Source organism: Meleagris gallopavo, chromosome 2 (genome assembly GCF_000146605.3).
Source record: "Meleagris gallopavo isolate NT-WF06-2002-E0010 breed Aviagen turkey brand Nicholas breeding stock chromosome 2, Turkey_5.1, whole genome shotgun sequence".
Taxonomy (NCBI): domain Eukaryota; kingdom Metazoa; phylum Chordata; class Aves; order Galliformes; family Phasianidae; genus Meleagris; species Meleagris gallopavo.
This window is the reverse complement of record NC_015012.2, coordinates 97703467-97722378: the sequence shown is the minus strand read 5'-3', so window position 1 is coordinate 97722378 and position 18912 is coordinate 97703467. Positions and strand designations below refer to the sequence as shown.

The window sequence follows — 18912 nt, the reverse complement described above, 5'->3', positions numbered from 1 at the left end:
TTTTTTTAATAGATACTGACTCCAACTTAATGTCATATTTCAGTGTCAACAACCTGCTATTCCTAAAGGCAGGTGTTTTAGTTTAATGTGTGTTACTCTTTTTAAAAATACCTGTTTTAACTTGTCAGTTTAGTCTATATGCTGGACGGTATTTTGAAAGCATTAATTTTGGCAAGTTTTTGTTTACATGAAAACAGTTTTAACATAATTTTTCCTCTATTAGCTAGAATTACAGACTGATTTATTGAGTCAGAAGTTATACACACAGTTGAAAGCTGGGAACTTGTGCATGCACTGCTTTTTAATGGTAGTGATAATCAGAAAATGTAAACTGAAGAGACACTTGGCATAATGGGGAGAAATGGCTGATGCTAATTTAACAGCTTAAATGTAAAAGTAATATTTGAAGATTAAAGTCTTGTTAAAATTTTGCATCCCTTATCTATCACCCTTTATGCTATAAATGAAGAGTATCTTTATACCTAGGTTATGAAAATGAAACAGTGATTGATAACTGGCGCTTACAACTAAAATGACTTGCATCTTTTTAACTCCCTTGTGCTACATAGTCTGCTATATGCAGACTCCAGTTTTTGCATATTAACTGACATCTAGTCAATGCGTATTTTAAATCATATATATGTTAATCATGTCCCGTTCAATGTTAGGTAGCTAGATATATACATCTTTTCATATTTTTTGTCATTGTTCATTAGTATCTTTCTTTTCCTCTCTTCTTTCTCCTTATATTTAGGTACAGTTTTAAGAGGTTTTCTTTCTGCTGAAATGTATTTGCAGATTATGACACAATCTCCTGCAGAATATAAATGAATGGATTTTATTTACTACACAAGTTAGACATTTTTTATGTGTTAGGCAATGCACTTGTGCTTAGTGAATCTGTATGCGTTTCTTAGGAATTAGTGATCTACATATCAAACAGATAAGGAATTAAACAATATATAAATCAGTTTGTCAGAAGTTCCTCGGTATTTCTGATGTCTGACAGGAAAATGCAGATGAAACAAAGATGTGAAATCCTCTGTGCAGAAAAAATTGCACCCATTGAGATTCTTTGATGCTTGCTGAATGTCAGATGCCATTTTGTCAGACTCCCTTACTCTTCTTCTGCCATCTGCCACACGGCAAGAAAATATAATGGGATATTGGTGGGAAGGTTCAGCCTCTACTATCATAACATCAATGTCTGCTTCTGGCATTGTGGACCTACATAATAAAATAGGAGATGTTACATTTGGAGCAGTCCTTATAGAAACACAAAGCAGATGCAGATTATAAGGTATCTAATTTCAACTCCATTTTGTTTGTTTTTCAGTTCAAGGAAAGAGAATTAAAAGGCTTGATTTTTTTCTTTCCTTCAGTTAACAATCGTTACTAACAGCGTTTGAAATCATGGCCATTTCAGTGGTGACTTGCTAATTATAGTTCAATATCATTGAATTTGGTTATATGTGAGAGAAGTCAATAGAACCAGAGAGTAGATTAAATGTCCAAAATACTTTCGAACAAACAAACAAGGAGCTCCTGGGTTGCTCACTTTATATGGGGTAAGATGTTTGACTCTGTCGTACTGTTTACTGGCTGATCTCAGTGGGCATATTGTTAGCCCTCGGCTGTTGAGCAAGGTGTTTGCACATAGTCTCTCCCATGAGTTCCCCAATGTCTGTTTTCAGGCAGACAATAACCAGTATTGTGATTGCAGAGCCTTGCAGTTGACCCTCAGCTGCCGAGCATGGGCATTGGGTGAGATGGTCATACTGAAAGATTGGGGAGATGAATACAGGGCAAGCACACTGTCACAGTGTGCAAGTACATAAAGAAGTCAGTGCAGGTTCAGATCAGGATTCAAGCTAGTCTATTCTAAGTACCACAGGGGCTGAAAAACAGACATGAAATAAGAAAAGGTAGCATACATTTGAAACTTAATCCAGTATTCTCCTCATCTCTAGGTAGTCAGAGGAGGTTAATTAGTAATAGGAAGAAGAAGCAGCTCTATGTGTTGTCAAGCACTACTTTGAAATATTTCCCACAGGTAGATGGAGATAATTTACCAGGAAAATATTTAACTGAAAGCTATTGGCTTGTTTACAAATTAAACTTGTTTACTGAAATGAAAAAACTGCATGTTTTAGGAAGCATTCTGGCTTAAACAGATGATTTTAGTGCAAAATTATTGGATGAAATTATGTATAGAGGTTAGTGTATTGTTCATTAAAATATTGCATCCAGATTAAGGTAAAAGAATAGTAAGTACTGCCCTGCTTTTCCTTCTCTGAGGGATTTTTGAATTCCATTGACATACAAAAAAGATGGGTAGTTTATTCTTTTTTAACCTTTTAATCTCTTCTGACTATATACAAGGTCTTCTAACCTGCCTTTAATCAGCTAGTGTAAACTGTTCATTCTCATGCTTTCAGCTGTATTTTTTTGATTGCTCTTGCACACTGGTAGACAGGAAGGATGAATAACGTGGTGGATGATTCTTCACATTTTGCTACTTTTCTCAGCCTGATTCTGTTGTCTCTGAAGATTTTGCTCTCAATCACAGCCTAAAAGATTTCTTCTTAAAGACACCTAGCTTAGAAATAATGAAATGCTGATAGTTTGCTGGGGGCAGCATCACTTACGGTTTTGTCCTTAAAAGTATTTAAAAGTATTAAAAGTATTTACTGTCGCTTTGGGATACGAAGGTTTAGAATAAGATGTTTCAATATGTTCGTGTTTTCTTACAAGTGTCTAGTATGATGGTTGATAGGGGATGTCTCTCATCTTCACTCTGAAGCAAATGAAATAATTAATAGCCTTTAAAAGCTCCTCATCATACCTTTGCAGGGACAGTAGTTGTCTGATTTCAGTACACTTCTGCCTGTTTTTCACTGGCAATTTTTAACACTTGTTTTCATATTCATATACTTCTATAATCTATGTATGCATATACGTATAAAATATATATATATATTCATATAGCATGTGTGTGTGTATACAGACACTTTTAAATATCTGTTTAACTTGGTAACTTCATGTCCTAGGATCACAGAGCGATTTGAGTTAGAAGGGACCTTAAAGAGCATCCCATTCCAACCTCCCTGCCGTGGCAAGGCTGCCAACCTCTAGATCAGATTGCCCCGGGCCCTATCCAGCCTGACCTTTAACAACTTCAGGAATAGGTTAACAGCATAGAAATGCTAATCATTACATTACAGAATTCTATCAGATTGTTATCAGTCAGCGTTTGTAAATCATATGAAGTCCTTTCTGATGATTGTAAGCAAGCTGTAGCATCAGCTTTCTTGATCTGGAATCCAAGTAAAACCTTTTATGTCAGATCTGCTTATTATCTTAAAATGCAGTATGGATGAAGTCTCTACCCCTAGAGGTTGTAGTGAAGTGCATAAGTAAAAACTTAATGCGTTTTACAAGTGAGTCCAAACAAATTGAGAATATAGTGTAGCAGGAAGGAACTATTCAAATGCATGTTTAATGTTTCTATTTTTAATTGCATATTAATTCAAACTTAAATGACAGTGATGAACAGGAACATATTTTGAGATATTTACAATCTGGTGGATGTAGTAAAATGAACTTTATAATCACGTAGATCAGTAGTTTTTAGTTGTGGCTGTTGGAAACCATAAATATCTTCGCTTTTAATACAGAGAGTTGATTTTAGCATGAATGTAGGTTTTCTCAATGTACAAATACTTACTATGAAGGAAAATATTTTTCCGATTTTTACAGCTCAGTTCTTCGGTTATAAACATCCATATCAATTATTTCTTAGAATGTTAGAACAGGATAAAATCTATTGTTGAAAACCATAGCTTTGTCGTGCTTAAGAAAATAAAAGTAATATGCTGAACAGAATTTGTTGGGAAGAATGTGGTGGAGGTATGTCTGCTTCAGTTTTCCTGTTCACCATTCTAATACATGAACAGGCAGCTTTTTTTTGTTTTGTTTTGTTTTAACTTGGGGAAGGAGAAGATTGGATTGAGTGATTTTTTGGTGGATCTTTTTATTAGCGCTTCCGTTTTCTTAAACAAAATAGTCTCTAGGTTACCAGCCAAGTTGTCAGTTCAAATAATACAGTTTAAGCAGTAAAGCATTTTACAACTCTATCAGATGTCTGTCCTTTAGGATTAGGAGAACAACATACAGTGGATAGTTATGCCTCTGGGACACAATTTAGATACAGCAACATAGCACTGTTGCTGTAAATACTGATTTAAACTAACTTCACTTTCAAAAGTGAGATAATGTACTGAACTAAACAACCAAACCTGTGGACTGCCATGCCAGAAGTTATCTTTATCAGTCATGTGAGATGTCCCATGGCTTTATTTAACCTTATCTTTCTTCAGAGTATCATCGTAAGTTTCTTAAAGCTGGTAGAACAAACTTTTGAGGCAACTTTTCATGTTTACGCATTTTTATGTGTGTCATGCATAACGAATCTCTGCAAAGCAGTAATAAATATATGGAAAAAGATGAAGCAAAACTTTGTGTATTGCGAGGGGTAAAAGTTTCAACATGTTGGACATCTGATACATTGAATCTGTAAGGGAAGAAAGCTAGATAAGTCTTCCAAAGACTTTCCTCAGGCAGAATACTTTGATGTTTTTAGAGGAGGTATTTTAAGTGCATATTTTTTCTTTCCAATACTGAGTATAAGAAATGTGCATTCCAGGATTACTCAGTATGCCTGGAGTCAGATAAAGGGTATGTTTTTTTGCCAAGATTGTCTGCTGTAGGATTGACTACAAGTATCCCAACCATCAAAATCTTTTTTTTTTTTTTCTTTTAAGCAGTAAAAGCACTCATACCCATATACTTCACATTTTATGTATAAAACAAAGTGTTTTAAAAGCTTGTAGGAGTCTTCTGTTATATAATGTCCTACTAGCAAGGTGATTTCAGAGCTAAGATATTGTGGACAGCTGTTTGATAAATAACTGGACTCCAGCAAAAAATATATGTATATATATCATCATTGTGAAGTGCTTTCTTATGATTTGCAGGTGAGAGTAAATTGAAGACTTTACCTGTGGGAGAATGAATGATTATATGTACTCTATCTCAAATCTCATGATCTGCTGCTAATAAGAAGATCATAAACACCTGAGGAAAAATAGTGGTTTTAATGGCTAAAAGCTGCATAATTCTATGTGGTGTGTTGTGTGAGTAAGCTCAGAGATGCAAAAAAATAATAGAATCATAGAACAGTTTGGGTTGGAGAGGGCCTTAAGGGCATCCAGTACCAACCCCCCTTGCATGGGCATGGTTGCCAAGCCACTGGATCAGGCTGCCCAGGGCTCATTCAACCAGGTCTTGTACACTTCCTGGTATGGATCATTATCAGATTCTTTGGGCAGCCTCACCACTTTCTGAGTAAAGAATTTCCTCCTAACATCTAACCTGCATCTCCTCTCTTATTTTGAAACCATTCCCTTTTCCTATCCCTATTTTGTCTTCTAAAAACTCGATCTGGTAGGATCTAGTGCAGTTTTAAGCGATGGTTGCATATTCTGTATTGTTTGTATAGCCTGTATTTTCCTTTGTTAATTTCCTGATATTTTTTTTAAGAAACATTAGCATTATGCAGATGTTTGTTTTCTTGATTTTAAGCATATGTAGTCCCTTGTTAATAGTGAAATTCTGTATGTTAATCGTTTAAAATGAGGCTCAATTTTATTTAATTTGTATTTCTTTTTATAAGGTATCATGAGCATTGTTTCTAAAATTAATTTCCCTAATTGACTTTCCCCCTGTGGAGAATATTTGTGCAGCCTTTTAAGATATACAGCCAGCTGTGTTACATTGCCAAAGAGAAGACACAGAACTGAGGGAAGTCAAGGCAGTAGTGGAAAAATCTGTTATTAAAACTGAAAACCCTGCTTTCCTTTTCCGCTTGTTTCTCTCTTATATTCTTTATGTATTATCTGAATTTCTAGTGTACTCTTTGCAACCTTTCTGTAAGCGTCATTAATCTGTTTAGTGACAGATTCTTCTTTCCAGGCCTTTGTACTACAAGAGGTCTGAGCCTTTCATGGCAGGTTATCTGTATGTAACCTTTGAATGTTTTAGATTTTTTTAATTGAAAAGTCGAGGGATAGGATTTACAGTATATTATTACCATGGCATTGAAAATGACTATGCTGCTAGAAATGCAGTGCGTTGTTGTGTTACAGGCTTTAGAGCCATCTGAATTGCTCATTCAGAGTCACTGAAAAGAGAACGTTCAGTTTAAATGGAATTTTTAATGTCTCTGCTGTCTTGCTGTGCTATTACAAGGTGACAGGCTTAACTGTAACCTTGGTAACTTCATTTCAGCTAGCTTTTGCTCTTTTAAGATAAAATTTTTGCCTTTTAACACAGAGCATGTTCTCTCAGTTGTGTGAAGTAGCTGCTTCCTCTGTTTTTCTGTGTCTGTGTATATGTGTAGCTTGCTCCAAAATAGTGCCTCCTATTTATTTATGTGGAACTTAAAAGAGATACAAAGAGCACAATGACACTATCTAAGAGAGCAGATTCTCAGCTACAAAACACTACTTTTCAGCATGGTCACCACCATTAGCTATGCATTGTTTGCCAGCGATGAACAAGAGCCTGCATGCTGCCCTTGTAAGAATCAGACCAGCAGAGGTGACCACTGTCACTGTCGCCCTTGCTGAAACTCACCACCCGCCACCCCACTGTGCTCACATCCACTGTTTGATCTCCATGAAAGTTCAGCAAGAATTGATGAATGTTAATGATTACCATTTATTTCTGCATGGAGGAGTTCTGTAACACAGCTTTGTTTCATCTACACTTCCATGTCAGACACCATTTTGCCAGAGTGCCCCTCTGTTACTATCTGTCACACAGCAACAAAATATAATGGATTATTGGTGAGAAGGTTCTGCCTCTGCTGCCATACCACCAACATCCACCTCTGAGGTCATGGATCAACCTAATAAAGTAAGAGACAATGCTTTCAGAGCAGCTCTCATATACGTGTATTTCTGTATAATCTATTCATGTAAAAAAGCCAACACTCATGTCAGTGCAGTGCTTGAAAATCTTGTTTTCTTGTTGCACAGAACTGTCTGTTTCTGTGGTTTGATTGTAATTTTTATTTCTGGAGAACCTTAATGAAAGAATTAGAGACTGGTGAAGGTATCCTGTCATTAAAAGTTGAAAGCCATGTGGAAAATATTTAGGGAAAATGCCTTGATTTACTTTATAGCAGATGATGTCTGTGCTGTAATGTTTTATTGTTTTCTATGTCTCTGGTACATAATGTTGATCTCCTGCTTACTAGGATTTTTCTAGCCATTCTTGTGGGCGTATCATAGATTTCAGTTATCTTGATTGTGAAGCCATTCACACAGATTAAATACAGCTGCTTTAGAAAAGGTGCATTTCACACATAATGTGAAATGTGTACACGGTCATTGCAGAATTAGCAAGTATTTGATGATGTTTTCAATTAAGGTGTACATTTTAAAAGTATTCCTTGGATATTTGACTCCGTGAAATTGTTGCAAATTTTTATGCATTTCTGATGTAATACATAAATTTACACCTAAATCCTAGCTTTTCTTTTACAAGAAAATTATATTTATTAATAATCACTTTGTCAGATGAGTGAAATGATCCTAAAACTTCGTTTAAATGCAGATGTATGTGGAGTGTAGGAGTGACTAATATGTGTACCAGAAGCACGAGATGCTGTGAAGATGAAAAAAAAAACAAACAAACAAACAGAGACACAAAAGGAAGGCAGGATGAGAAATTTTAGGTAGAATAAAGCTAGTCTTTTTTCTTTCCTGAAGATAAGTGTACTTGTCATCTGTCCTTCAGTACTTGAGTACTTTCAATTTCACTCTTTCATTAACCTTCCATTTCCTTTATCCTCAAGTGCTGCATTCTAGATCACATTCGGTCTTGAAGCACACACACTTGCTGCTCCTTGTGTTGCTGCTTTCTAAATCTCACCTGATTCACAGTGAATAGAAGTGACATGCATTTAAAACAACATATGAAAAGTGATTTTTGAATAGTTTTTTCTTAAAGTGAACATTCTACAGTGTTTAAGTTTTTATTACTTTAAGTGAGAAATGTAGGCACGTGTAAGGAAGCCAGCATAGGAAGAAGCGTGTCAGAAATGCACACAGTATTTGAGAATAGGATAGTTTTTCAAAATTTGTTTTGATCACATTAATAGGTGTTGTTGTAAGCAATATGTTGCAAGGATCCAGCTGTCCAAAACACTGTATTATAATGTTACATTTTTCATGAGGTTAATTAATCTAAACTGATCTTTATGCCAAATTATAGGAATTCAGTTCCTGTTGAATAGGATATTCGATCTGCTGTGATCTGCTCTCTATTGCCAGTGGCTCCATTTCTGTGATAGTTCATCTCATCTTTTAATACTGATACTTTCTGTGCCGTTTTCGTTCTTATATCTGTAATTGTAGAGATTTAACATTCAGTCTGTGTTCTGAAGTAACATGCTACTTGCTCCAATATCCTAAAATATACTCAGTGGACCATCTGTAATGCTATCTCTTTGATCTAAAAGATCAGTTGTCTGAAAAAGGAATTGGAGGACAGATGAATGCATGTGAGAGATTCTGTTGTCTAGTTAGTAAGTCATTTGCTAAGTTGCTAAATATTATTGATCCTTAGAGGTTAGGATGTCTTATGTCCCTTTTACGCATTCCCATTCTCCCTTCTCTTTTCAGCCTTGTGATTTAAATATTTAGTATAGTTTTGTTTCACCCGAGGAAGTATAGATGGAATTGAGGGATACTATAATTGGGTAACGTATGTCTGCTGTCTAAAACGTTTTAGTATGCAGTACTTTCAGACATACCCTGGAGAAAGAAGTAAAGTTTTCAACACTAAATATTTTAAAGTCATAAGTTTGTGTAGGCAACTCAATAAATGCATCAGTAATCTTTGTTTTCCAACCTCTTTTGAAAAACTTGTCCTTGATATATCAGAGTCAGTTTGAGAAGATGGGAATAAGAACTTCAATCTTTTAAAGTAGCTGTAGAACTGAGGAAAACTTCACTCATGTTTGAAGTCTTAGAAATACTTGGGCTAAAACAAAAATTTTAACATTTAATGCTATGTATCTTCAGTTGAATTATAGGATAAAACTAAGGCGGTTTATATATCCTGAAAGTTTGGAGGAAAAAATCAGTGTTAGAATGTATTAAAAGAAAGAAAGCAACCTTGTTATTGTAACAAATTATTTTTTAACTATAAGAACTTACATATGTCAGGCAAACAATAGCTATTCCATTTGTGAAAGCCACAAAGGTGTGATACCCACACTTCAGAATATAAGTTGCTTCTCATTCAGTCTCAAGTTGGTTCTCATATACAGCAACCTTTCTTCAGTGCTCAGACCTTTTGCCTTGCACATTTTTTTTACCATGCAAACTGCAGGCAGTAATTATCTGTAATAGAACCTGTTATCAGCTGAAGAGCATTCCAATTCTGACAGCAGCTGCATATTTTGAATGTAGATGGACACTTGTTCCTGAGACAGAGCTGTCTGGAGACTGGGGTTTTTGTCTTTCTTAATCTTAAATACCTACACAGATAAATACTGCAGTGTTTGTCAGCAAAAGTTCTTCACTGAGAAAATGAATTTGAAGTAATCTTCCAATACTCCTTCTTCTGAGACTAAAGATTAGGTGATGCAAACTCAAATAAAACCATTGAATTCTCATAGATAACGGAGAGTAATAGGAGGTTACAGGAGTATTGGACATGCTTATTACATAAAACTGCATGTGTGTATATATATATATATGTAAAGAGAAAAGGAAATGTAAGGAATTTTTTTTTACACAGATGTAGGACTCTTGAGAACTAATCAATGAATCTACTTTAGAGATATATTATTCTAAGAATGTGTGCCTAAGTAATTTCTTGTTGTTTATTTGCTTTCCTGTTTTACTTGCATATAACTGAAAATGAGAGGTAAGAAAATGGCTTTCTGTGAAGACTTTGGCTGTGTTCCTGCATTATTTTACAATATTGATGTCCTCCACAGATAGCTTATTGCTTTTAAATCCTTAATTTTAAAATGTTTTCTTTCAGGTAGAGATAGCAGATATTGAAAGTGAAGAAAAAAGGTGTGAATTGTTCCTGAGACTTCTGGAATCTAGTCACAAACCATCTGAGTTTCAGCACTTGGTTTTACTCCTTCAAGCTTGGCCACCTATGGAAATGAGCAGCGGGTGAGCATTTCTTCAAACTATAGAAACCCTAAATATTGTTGCTTGGTAATACCAAGTATTTTTCAGTCAGTGAATCAAAAAATGGTTAAGAGAAGTGTGATCCTTGGAAATAACATTTTGGGGAAAAATTGGTTGTTTATTTAAAGTGGAATTGAATTGGTTTCTAGTAGAAGGTGTCTAGTGTGCATCATGGTGGAAATAGAATAATTCTATTGCCTCAACTATTGCCCTGGAGATTTCTTCAAGTACTTGAACTTAGATTTGCATATTTTACTTTTGGCAATACATAGAAAATCCATAAAAAGAACAGGAAGTTCAGAATTTTTCTTCTACTCAAAGTTATTCTCTTCAGAAAAGTTAGGAAAGCTAACGTTCAGATGTGGTAGGCTGTAGAATGTCTATGAGGATAATGATACCAAGCATATCGTATCATATATCGTTTCTTTATTTGTAATCTGTTACTTTTTTATCTCTGAAAAAATATTCGTAAGTAAAGAATTTATCCTAAGGCAGACATAGCTGGAAAATACTAACCCACCAGTTCAAATGATAATTATTTGAAATTTCAGCACTGCACCGATCAAAATGGGTTTTTATTAAAATAGTTCATTTGAAACATCTAGGCTGTAATTTTTGCTGCACTTTTTTATAACTGATGCTGACTTCTAAGATACAAGGATTTGTACAATTCTATGTTAAAATATAGAGGCAACAGTCACATATATCCTTCAAGGAGAGCAGTAACAGTAGTATACTTTTTGGCTAGTCAACATGATATGCCATGTTTCATCTGGCCGTAGTTAGGCTAGAGGCATTAAATGATGCATCCTTTGGATAACTTTGGGTCATCAATTGCATCCTGTTTCAGTGTGGGCACCACACTCCTCAAAGTTTTTATGTGCATTGATTTGTCAGAAAAGTTCAGACTTAGCTGTTTATGAATGATAATTCTTTTGTGTACTTGGAGAGAACTAGTCCATTAGAAACTAATCTGGAAAGGTTACTCACCTTCAAGCCTGCATTTTGTTTGCAATTTCTGGATGATAGTTTTGATAAATCATTTATGACAGTTTTATAAGCTAAAACTTTTCTTCATTGCATTAAAAAATTATTAGGACTACTGTATATCTGTCACAAACTCATATCCCAACTTTCCTTCTTAGTTTTGTTTTAATTGTAATTGAAAAATTTGATGCCTCCCAGTATGCTGGATCAACCAAACTTCGTTCAATAGTGAAAGAAAGATTAGAGAGAACTTTTATAAGTAGATGTTTTTGCCTACTGTTCTGTAGCAGAAGATATTAAGAATTATTTACTTTTATCTCCCAGTTGGTGTACTGTTCCTTCAGGCTCTCTTCCTCAAATGAAGAAGAGAGAACAGACTAATGATTAAATATTGTTTGCATTCACTGCAAACGGCGGATTAAGTTTTAGAGGTGGGATGCATCTTAGTTCCAAAATCTGTGAAGTCTGAACACTGGTACAAAATACTAAGAACAACTGTATTATAAAGTATTTAGGGTTTTAAGTAGTAAGTATAGCTCTTACATGTTTAGTCACAGTTTTCACATAAAGAAATCAGTGTAGCTCGGATAAGGTAAGGTACAAGAGGAAAAATAAACTCATTAACTAATATGTGTGATTCTGTGATTGTCATGCTGTTAACAACAGTTGAGGTCAGAAGGGATCCCTGAAAATTCTTTCTTCCTTCGTCTGCTCAAAGCAGGGTCAGCTACAGCAGGCTGCCTAAGGTCAATGCTTTGCTGGAGTCTTGAAAATACCTAAGATGAACTTCACAAGAGTGCACTCTGTTCCATTGCCATCCTGACCTTCCATTAAGAAGTCTGAGTACTGAACCCAGTATCTCTGGGGTGCGCAGATGATCATTGGTCTCCAAAAAGGACTTGTGCCAATGTTAACAACCAGGTTTTGAGTCTTCACTATCTGCTTATCTAGCCCATGCTTCATCAGTTTGCCCATGAGAGACAGTACTGAAACCCTGATAAATGCAGGTGTGTAATGTCAGCTGTCATCCACCAAACCAGTCATTTAATTGTAGAAGACTATCAGGTTGTTCAGGCATGATTGCCCCTTTTTAAGTTAATGCTGACTAAGCTCAGTCATCTTTGTGTCCTTCATATGATTGGAAATGCTTCTAGGAAGACATACTTCATCTCCTTCCCAGGTATAGTGCAAGACTGACCAGCCTGTCTCTCTGCAGTTTTAAGGTACAAGATGCAAAGCTGCAATTAGATTTTCATATTTATTTTTACCTTTTGATATAATTTATTATCACTAAAACTTCAATGTCTTAACAGCTTTAACTTTGCCAGGAGGCACTGGAGACCCTTCAGGAGAAGTTGTCCCCTTCTCTTTCACTAGTAATAGCTACTGGTAGTAGCATAGTAGCCACTTAGTGAAGAATCCTTGACTCATGATTCCGTAACGTGATTTACATGCTGAAATTACGAATTTTCCTGAGCTCAGCACTAAATTCACATTCATTAATTCAAAGGAAAGGAAGACTAGCTCTGATTTTCCAGATTTCCTTGAGTTTGCCTGAAACTCCAGACTACCAAAAATTAAAACAAATTTGATTAGGTAAGAAGCAGTTATGTTAATACTATGGGAAACAAGTTTATTCTTTTTTTTTTCTCCTTTGTTTATTGTTTCAAAGTGGTTTGTGCAGAGTGTGCCTACCACTGTTGTTTCATTATTTTGTTCTTTCTGCTTGAGAGATAGGAAGGACCTTGCAATCTGTTCTCTTCACTGCTTGGGAAGAAGAGAATTGAGGCTGCATATTTAAAAAGTGATTTAATTCTCTTGCCCACTTCCCATTTTCAGTGTTGTTCTTTTCTCAGTAGGAATGTTGCATCTCTAGTTTCTTTATTCTTTATTTTATTGTTTTCTGATAATTCAATGATTGTTTAGTTTTCTCTCTCCTGCTTGGACTTGTCCCAATAGAAAAAAATGCATCAAAGGTGGAACATCTTGCTCTCCCACGGGGTCTCTCTGTTCTTATATTCTCATTGCTTTCCTCTTATCTCTTTTGTTTCTACCAATAAGACTGTGCGCTTTATAAATCCTTTATCAGAAGGAATATGTACTGTGACTTGAAAGTCCTTCTTCCTAGCTCTCTACTAGTGCTTTAAAAAGAAAATTAATGATATTTTAATAGCAGTCAGCATAATCATAGCTATAAGTAAGTATCTTAAGTCCCAGATAGATTGTGGATGCCCCATCCCTGGAGGCATTCGAGGCCAGGCTGGATGTGGCTCTGGGCAGCCTGGTCTGGTGGTTGGTGACCCTGCATATAGCAAGGGGGTTGAAACTAGATGATCATTGTGGTCCTTTTCAACCCAGGCCATTCTATGAGTCTATGATCTTTTTTCCTCCACTTAGTTCTATAGGCTCAGTTAGGTATGTTTTGGAATTTTGTTTGTTTAGGTGTGTGTATTTATCGTGTTTAATGCGTAAATATTAAATGTGTTAGAAGGATTTAACCTAAATTTAAATTTAAGCTGCAAAATATAATATTTTGAGTATGAAATGTGTTTTTTTCTACAGTAGTAATATATTTGGTGTGCAGAAACACTATTGGACTGATCTTTGTCTTTTGTAATTGGTGTGCTATCATCAAAATGAATTTGAGAGAACTCAAAACCTTAGCAGTTAATAATGCTCCAGTAATGATGTTCTGTTCCCATTCTACCTTCAGTCCTATCACTTCAAGTTTGATTGGTTTTTAGAAATCAGACACAACTCTCTTAAGTGTCCTTCAGTATGAGAGAGTAATCATTTTATAAGCTCTTGTCAAGTAGACAGATTTTTGTAACTGTCTCTTGTTATACTCTGCTGTGAATAATTTACATTTCAGTTTAATTGTTTTGAATTTTATTAATTTTAATTATTTTTCTTAGAAAATGTTGGAATAACTCGTGGCAGCTGAGAATCAGAGGCTGTGTTGTAGTTATGAGGCCCACCAGTGATCAAAATACGAAATAAGCAAAACAAAACAATAACAATAGCAACAAAACCCTTGCTACTTTCTGCCTTCTTTATCTGAACCTTCTATCACTGTTGTCAGTGACAATTATTATCATGTTCTTATGTCTGCATCTTTGACAAGACTGCCAGCGATTTCTGCTCTTCTCTGGTATCTTTTCATCATGCATTACTTGTACTTCTCTCTTTTGTTTCTTTTGAATATTTCATGTCAATAACATTCAAGTATCTTTACCAGCATAGATTTTATTTTATTCTTTTAATGTTTCTGCACCTGGGTTTCTGAAAAACCAACCTCGGTTGCTCAGTTGGAGTAAAATAGGATCTTTTAAACAAGTGAATGGGTTTTTCAGCAATCACATTTTTTAAATCAAGTTGTATTAAGAAACTGTTAAGCAGAGAAGGGAAGTGAAATCAATTATGCCAGTTGTTTAGCCCTGTGTATTAGAATCTTTTTTTGGTCTTACTTTCTTTTTCTCTGCATTAGAAGAAGGCCATTGTTGCCAACTGATTGTTTATTGTAGATGTAATGATACGTGTATGAACTGCGCTATTTTAAGTCTGAGTCATCAGAATTCTTAAAATTTTGGCTTTCAGCTAATGGAAAATAACTTATAATCGAATATAAAATTGAAAAATAAAACTTAAGTTTTATGAAGGCTCAGAAGGATAGAGAAGTAAAAGAACTGAAGTTTGGATGTTTTTAGTAGCATTTTTAACTTTTTCTAAAGAAAATGTCTTCTCTAAGAAAGATCAGTCTGTCACTCTGACAAAAGAATACTCTTCATCTACGTATATAGTTCTTGTCATATCATATTGTGCCATATTGACTGAGGAACCAGTGGAAATGGCTCAGTTGTTCAGTCAGCACTTTTAAAAATATTGATATTTGCACTCATGTTATGCATTTATGCTTTACTGCCACAGCATCTCATATTCAGAAGTGATTTTAAGCACTTCAGAGTCTTGGGGGGGGAAAAAAAAAAGCTTACCAGTAATTGAAGCTCTGCCTGGGTCTTTGGAATGCCTATATTCAAAAAGCATTTTTTATATTTGTTTTAAATATAAATAAGAAGATCTGATTTTAGGGGGATCAGTGGCTGAGTGAACTCATTTTTTTTCTTTTTTTTTCTTTTTTTAATTTGATGGAAAGTTTTCCTCTGAAGACATTTTTAGTTTGGTACAAAAAAAACCAAAAGCGTTCATTTCAAGTTTGTGAAATAAATCTCAACATGGAAATAGTAATTAACTTTTTTTTTTAAACTATAGTTGAACAAAGGTAACACTCAGAAAAGAAAACTGAATTCTACCTCTGAGTCAGATTTTTGTTGTCTGTATCTTTTATGTAGAAATGTCAGATAATGTCTATTTCTTAGTAGTATTCAAAATAATTATAAGAAAAATAAATTTTTCAGAAAGTATACTTATCTGTCAGCTTTTATATTTGTATAAATTTTATATAAATATATATTTGTCTGATGCTTGACTTAGGCTTGTCATATACAGGTTTATTTATGGGATGCATCTTTCTCATTATTTCTAACTTTTCTGAGTATTCTGTTTCTTTCTAACTATTTCTAAGTGTGCTTTCAAGTGTGATTTCTGTTTTCTGTTTCTAGTGGAAAATTCTTTCTTAATGTACTCTGGAGGCAGCAGCTATAAAAATGGAAATTCATGATGACTCTCCATGCCTTTAAGCAAGAGATGGATCACATAGCAAGAGCTATTAATTTAGCCAGTGGCAAAGATGGAGTTGTGCTTTTTTCTTCTGCTGACCTTATTGGGGGTTCATAGATCAAGTGCATCATGTTCTGCTTGTCAAATAAGTTGGCTTCTTTGGGTTCAACCCTTCATGTTGGAAGGGAGGAGAAGAGCTGTGCCGCTTCCAGCCAGACTCATGGCAGCAGTTTGTTCAGTGACTGTGACTGATGGAAAAGCTCAATTAAGTTGTCAAAAAGAATGAAAATAATGACTTCCATTTAGTTTGCATTCAAAGTTAACCGCTTCTAGAATCTCTGTCTGGGCTTTGTGTTAGAATATAATGACAGCTTCATGTGGATGGATTTTTTTTTTTAAGTATATATGAAATAGTAGATATCGGCAGCAGTGCTCTCCTGAATTGTCAGACCTATTCCTTGGTATTTGTCAGCAACCAATTTGTTTGACTCAATTTGCTGTTATATTTATTATGTTGCTTTCAACAATTGCTGCTAAATAATACCGTTAAGAAGGAGCACTTTCACAGCACTTCACTGCTTCTTCCCACTTGTGCTGGACAAGTATCTTAATTTACTGTGAGTAGTAAGACTAACCTGCCAGATTTGTTCCTTCTATGATTTTTTCCTATTCAAAACAAACAAAAAAAAGATCTTAATTCCTTGGTTAAATGATTAATGACCAGAGATTGACAGGTGATTTTTAAACCACTTTTTGTGCCTTTGAAATTTCACTCACAAATGAACATAGTGGCTGTGTTAATATGCCTTTACGTTCTTGATCTACATTGCTCTGCATGGATTTAGTCTGTATTAGAGGTGCATCGAAATGGATTAACAAAATTAATTCATGTTAGCAAAATGGCAATCTGGGTGCATTCCTTCATGCTCTCGTTTAAAAGCTTTGGTCTGCTACTCTTTTCTGTCAGTACATACAGTCCTAGCAGGTACACCTGTCGCTGCCAAAAGTAGCTAGACATCTCTGTGACCTAGCAAATAGCAGCTGTAGGCCAAGAAATGCTCCAGCAATTAAACTTTATAGTAAATGTTGCCTTTGCCAGCATGCGTGATAAAATTTAGGTATATCTAATTTCTGCCTTTAGTTTAAGACTGACTCTGTAACAATGATACTGAATGAATTTGTGTTTGGTTTTGGGTCTCTCAGTAGGATATTAATAAAGAATATTGTGTTGCTTGAGTGTGTGCAAAGAGCAGTGAAGTAGTGTTTGCTCTGGAGAAGAGGCTAAGGAGGATTGCAGCAAAGAGGGTGTTGATCTCATTTCTCATGTAACAGGTAATAGGAAGTGTTTTCAAGTTGTTCCAGGGGATGTTTAGATTGGAAATGAGGAAGAATTTCTCACAGACAGGGTTACCAAGTGTTGGAACAAGCTACCCAAGTGTCCCCATCCCTAGAGGTATTCAGAAGATCTGTGGATGTGACACTGAGGGACATGGTTCAGTTGAGAGACTTCGTAGGTCGGGCTGATGATTGGACTTGCTGATCTTGATTGGGTTTGTGTGCATCTGTGTAAGTATATATATTTGTACATACATATTAAAAATCTGTTTGTGTTTTGTGGGCAGATCATGTGCAGATGATAATCCATGGGTGAAACTGGTTATTGTTATGCTGCAGAGATACCCACCTGAGGAAAAGGACAGCATGGGAAATGAAATTTTGAAAATCTGCCGTTCTTTGTATGACACTAAGTACAAGCTTCCTGTTGAGGTAAGTTTTAATGCAAAGTATCCTGGATATGAGTTCTGTTTTGAGGTCCCAAGTACCAGAATGATCCATACTGGATCAAGTCCAGTGGAGAGCTAGTAACATGATTAGGTGGCTGATACACATACATGCAGTGAGGCTGAGAGAGTTGGAATCATTCCATCTTAAGAAGACATGGCTGAGGGAGATAATATTGCTGTTTCTAAATACGTGGAAGAGGAAATATGTAGAGGAGGCAGAAAACCTCTTCTTAGGGGTGCTTACTGAACAAGATGCAACAGAGACAATTTACATCAAAAATTCTGATTCATGCTAAGAAAAAGTTTTTCTCCATTGAAGTGATGAAACACTGTGTGCTTGCCTAGGGGAGATGTGGATTGTCCATTGTTGAAAATAGTCAGAACTTGAATCACATCTTGGGCAATTTTTTGAGACTGTTAAGCACAAGTTAAGTTATATTGACCATTAGATGTCTCATGGAATCACAATGTCAGGAATTGGAAGGGACCTCGAAAGATCATCTAGTCCAGTTGCCCTGCTGAAGCAGGAGCACCTAGATTAGGTCACCCAGGAATGCACCCATTCTTTCATGTATTTCTAAAAAGACTTCATATATGCATTATTGTCAGTGTGGCAAAAGCTGTTAAAGTGTTAGTAATTTTCTCTCATAACTGTATAAAAGTTGAGTGAGAAATCCTTGAAAATGTGTTGGTGATAAAAATTTATGTTCAAGCAATTACTTTTTGATAATATTCTGTCTTCCTTAACTGTGTATGCCTACTTCAATATAAGAATCTCTGAAGGATAAAATTATTGAAGTGTTTGTACATAAACAATGTATACTAATGAAGATGTGTTTGAGAAATGCTTAATAAACTTCATGCAGCTTTAGAGTAGTCCTGTGAATATTTTAGTAGGTTGATTAATCCCTTGTTATTATCTTCACATGATCATAGCCTTTGTGATGGGGGGGGGGGAAAAAAAGCTGATGTTAAGATTATAAGCAGAACAACTTTTTTTTTTCTGTGCCTGCCCATGCACTTGTTCAATAAACCTATTTTTCTATAAGGATTAGATCTGTTTGGTTTACTTGTTTTAGAATGTGAGACTTCTAGGTAAGGCTAGAGAGGTTTTGCACATTGTAGTTGTGTTCAAGAGAGGCAATGCAAGAAATTCTAGAGAAGTTTAATAAGCTAAGAAAATG

At 35.3% G+C, this 18912-nt stretch overlaps 1 protein-coding gene across 1 annotated transcript in view; it reads left to right on the top strand.

Annotated features, from left to right (window-relative positions):
* The window catches only part of NBAS (NBAS subunit of NRZ tethering complex), a 161833-nt gene that overhangs the window by 125081 nt on the left and 17840 nt on the right, over positions 1-18912 (top strand). Inside the window, exons 50-51 of the mRNA XM_010707958.2 lie at positions 10123-10262; positions 17567-17711. Coding sequence (XP_010706260.2) covers positions 10123-10262; positions 17567-17711 — 285 coding nt within the window. The remainder of the gene's footprint in view (positions 1-10122; positions 10263-17566; positions 17712-18912) is intronic.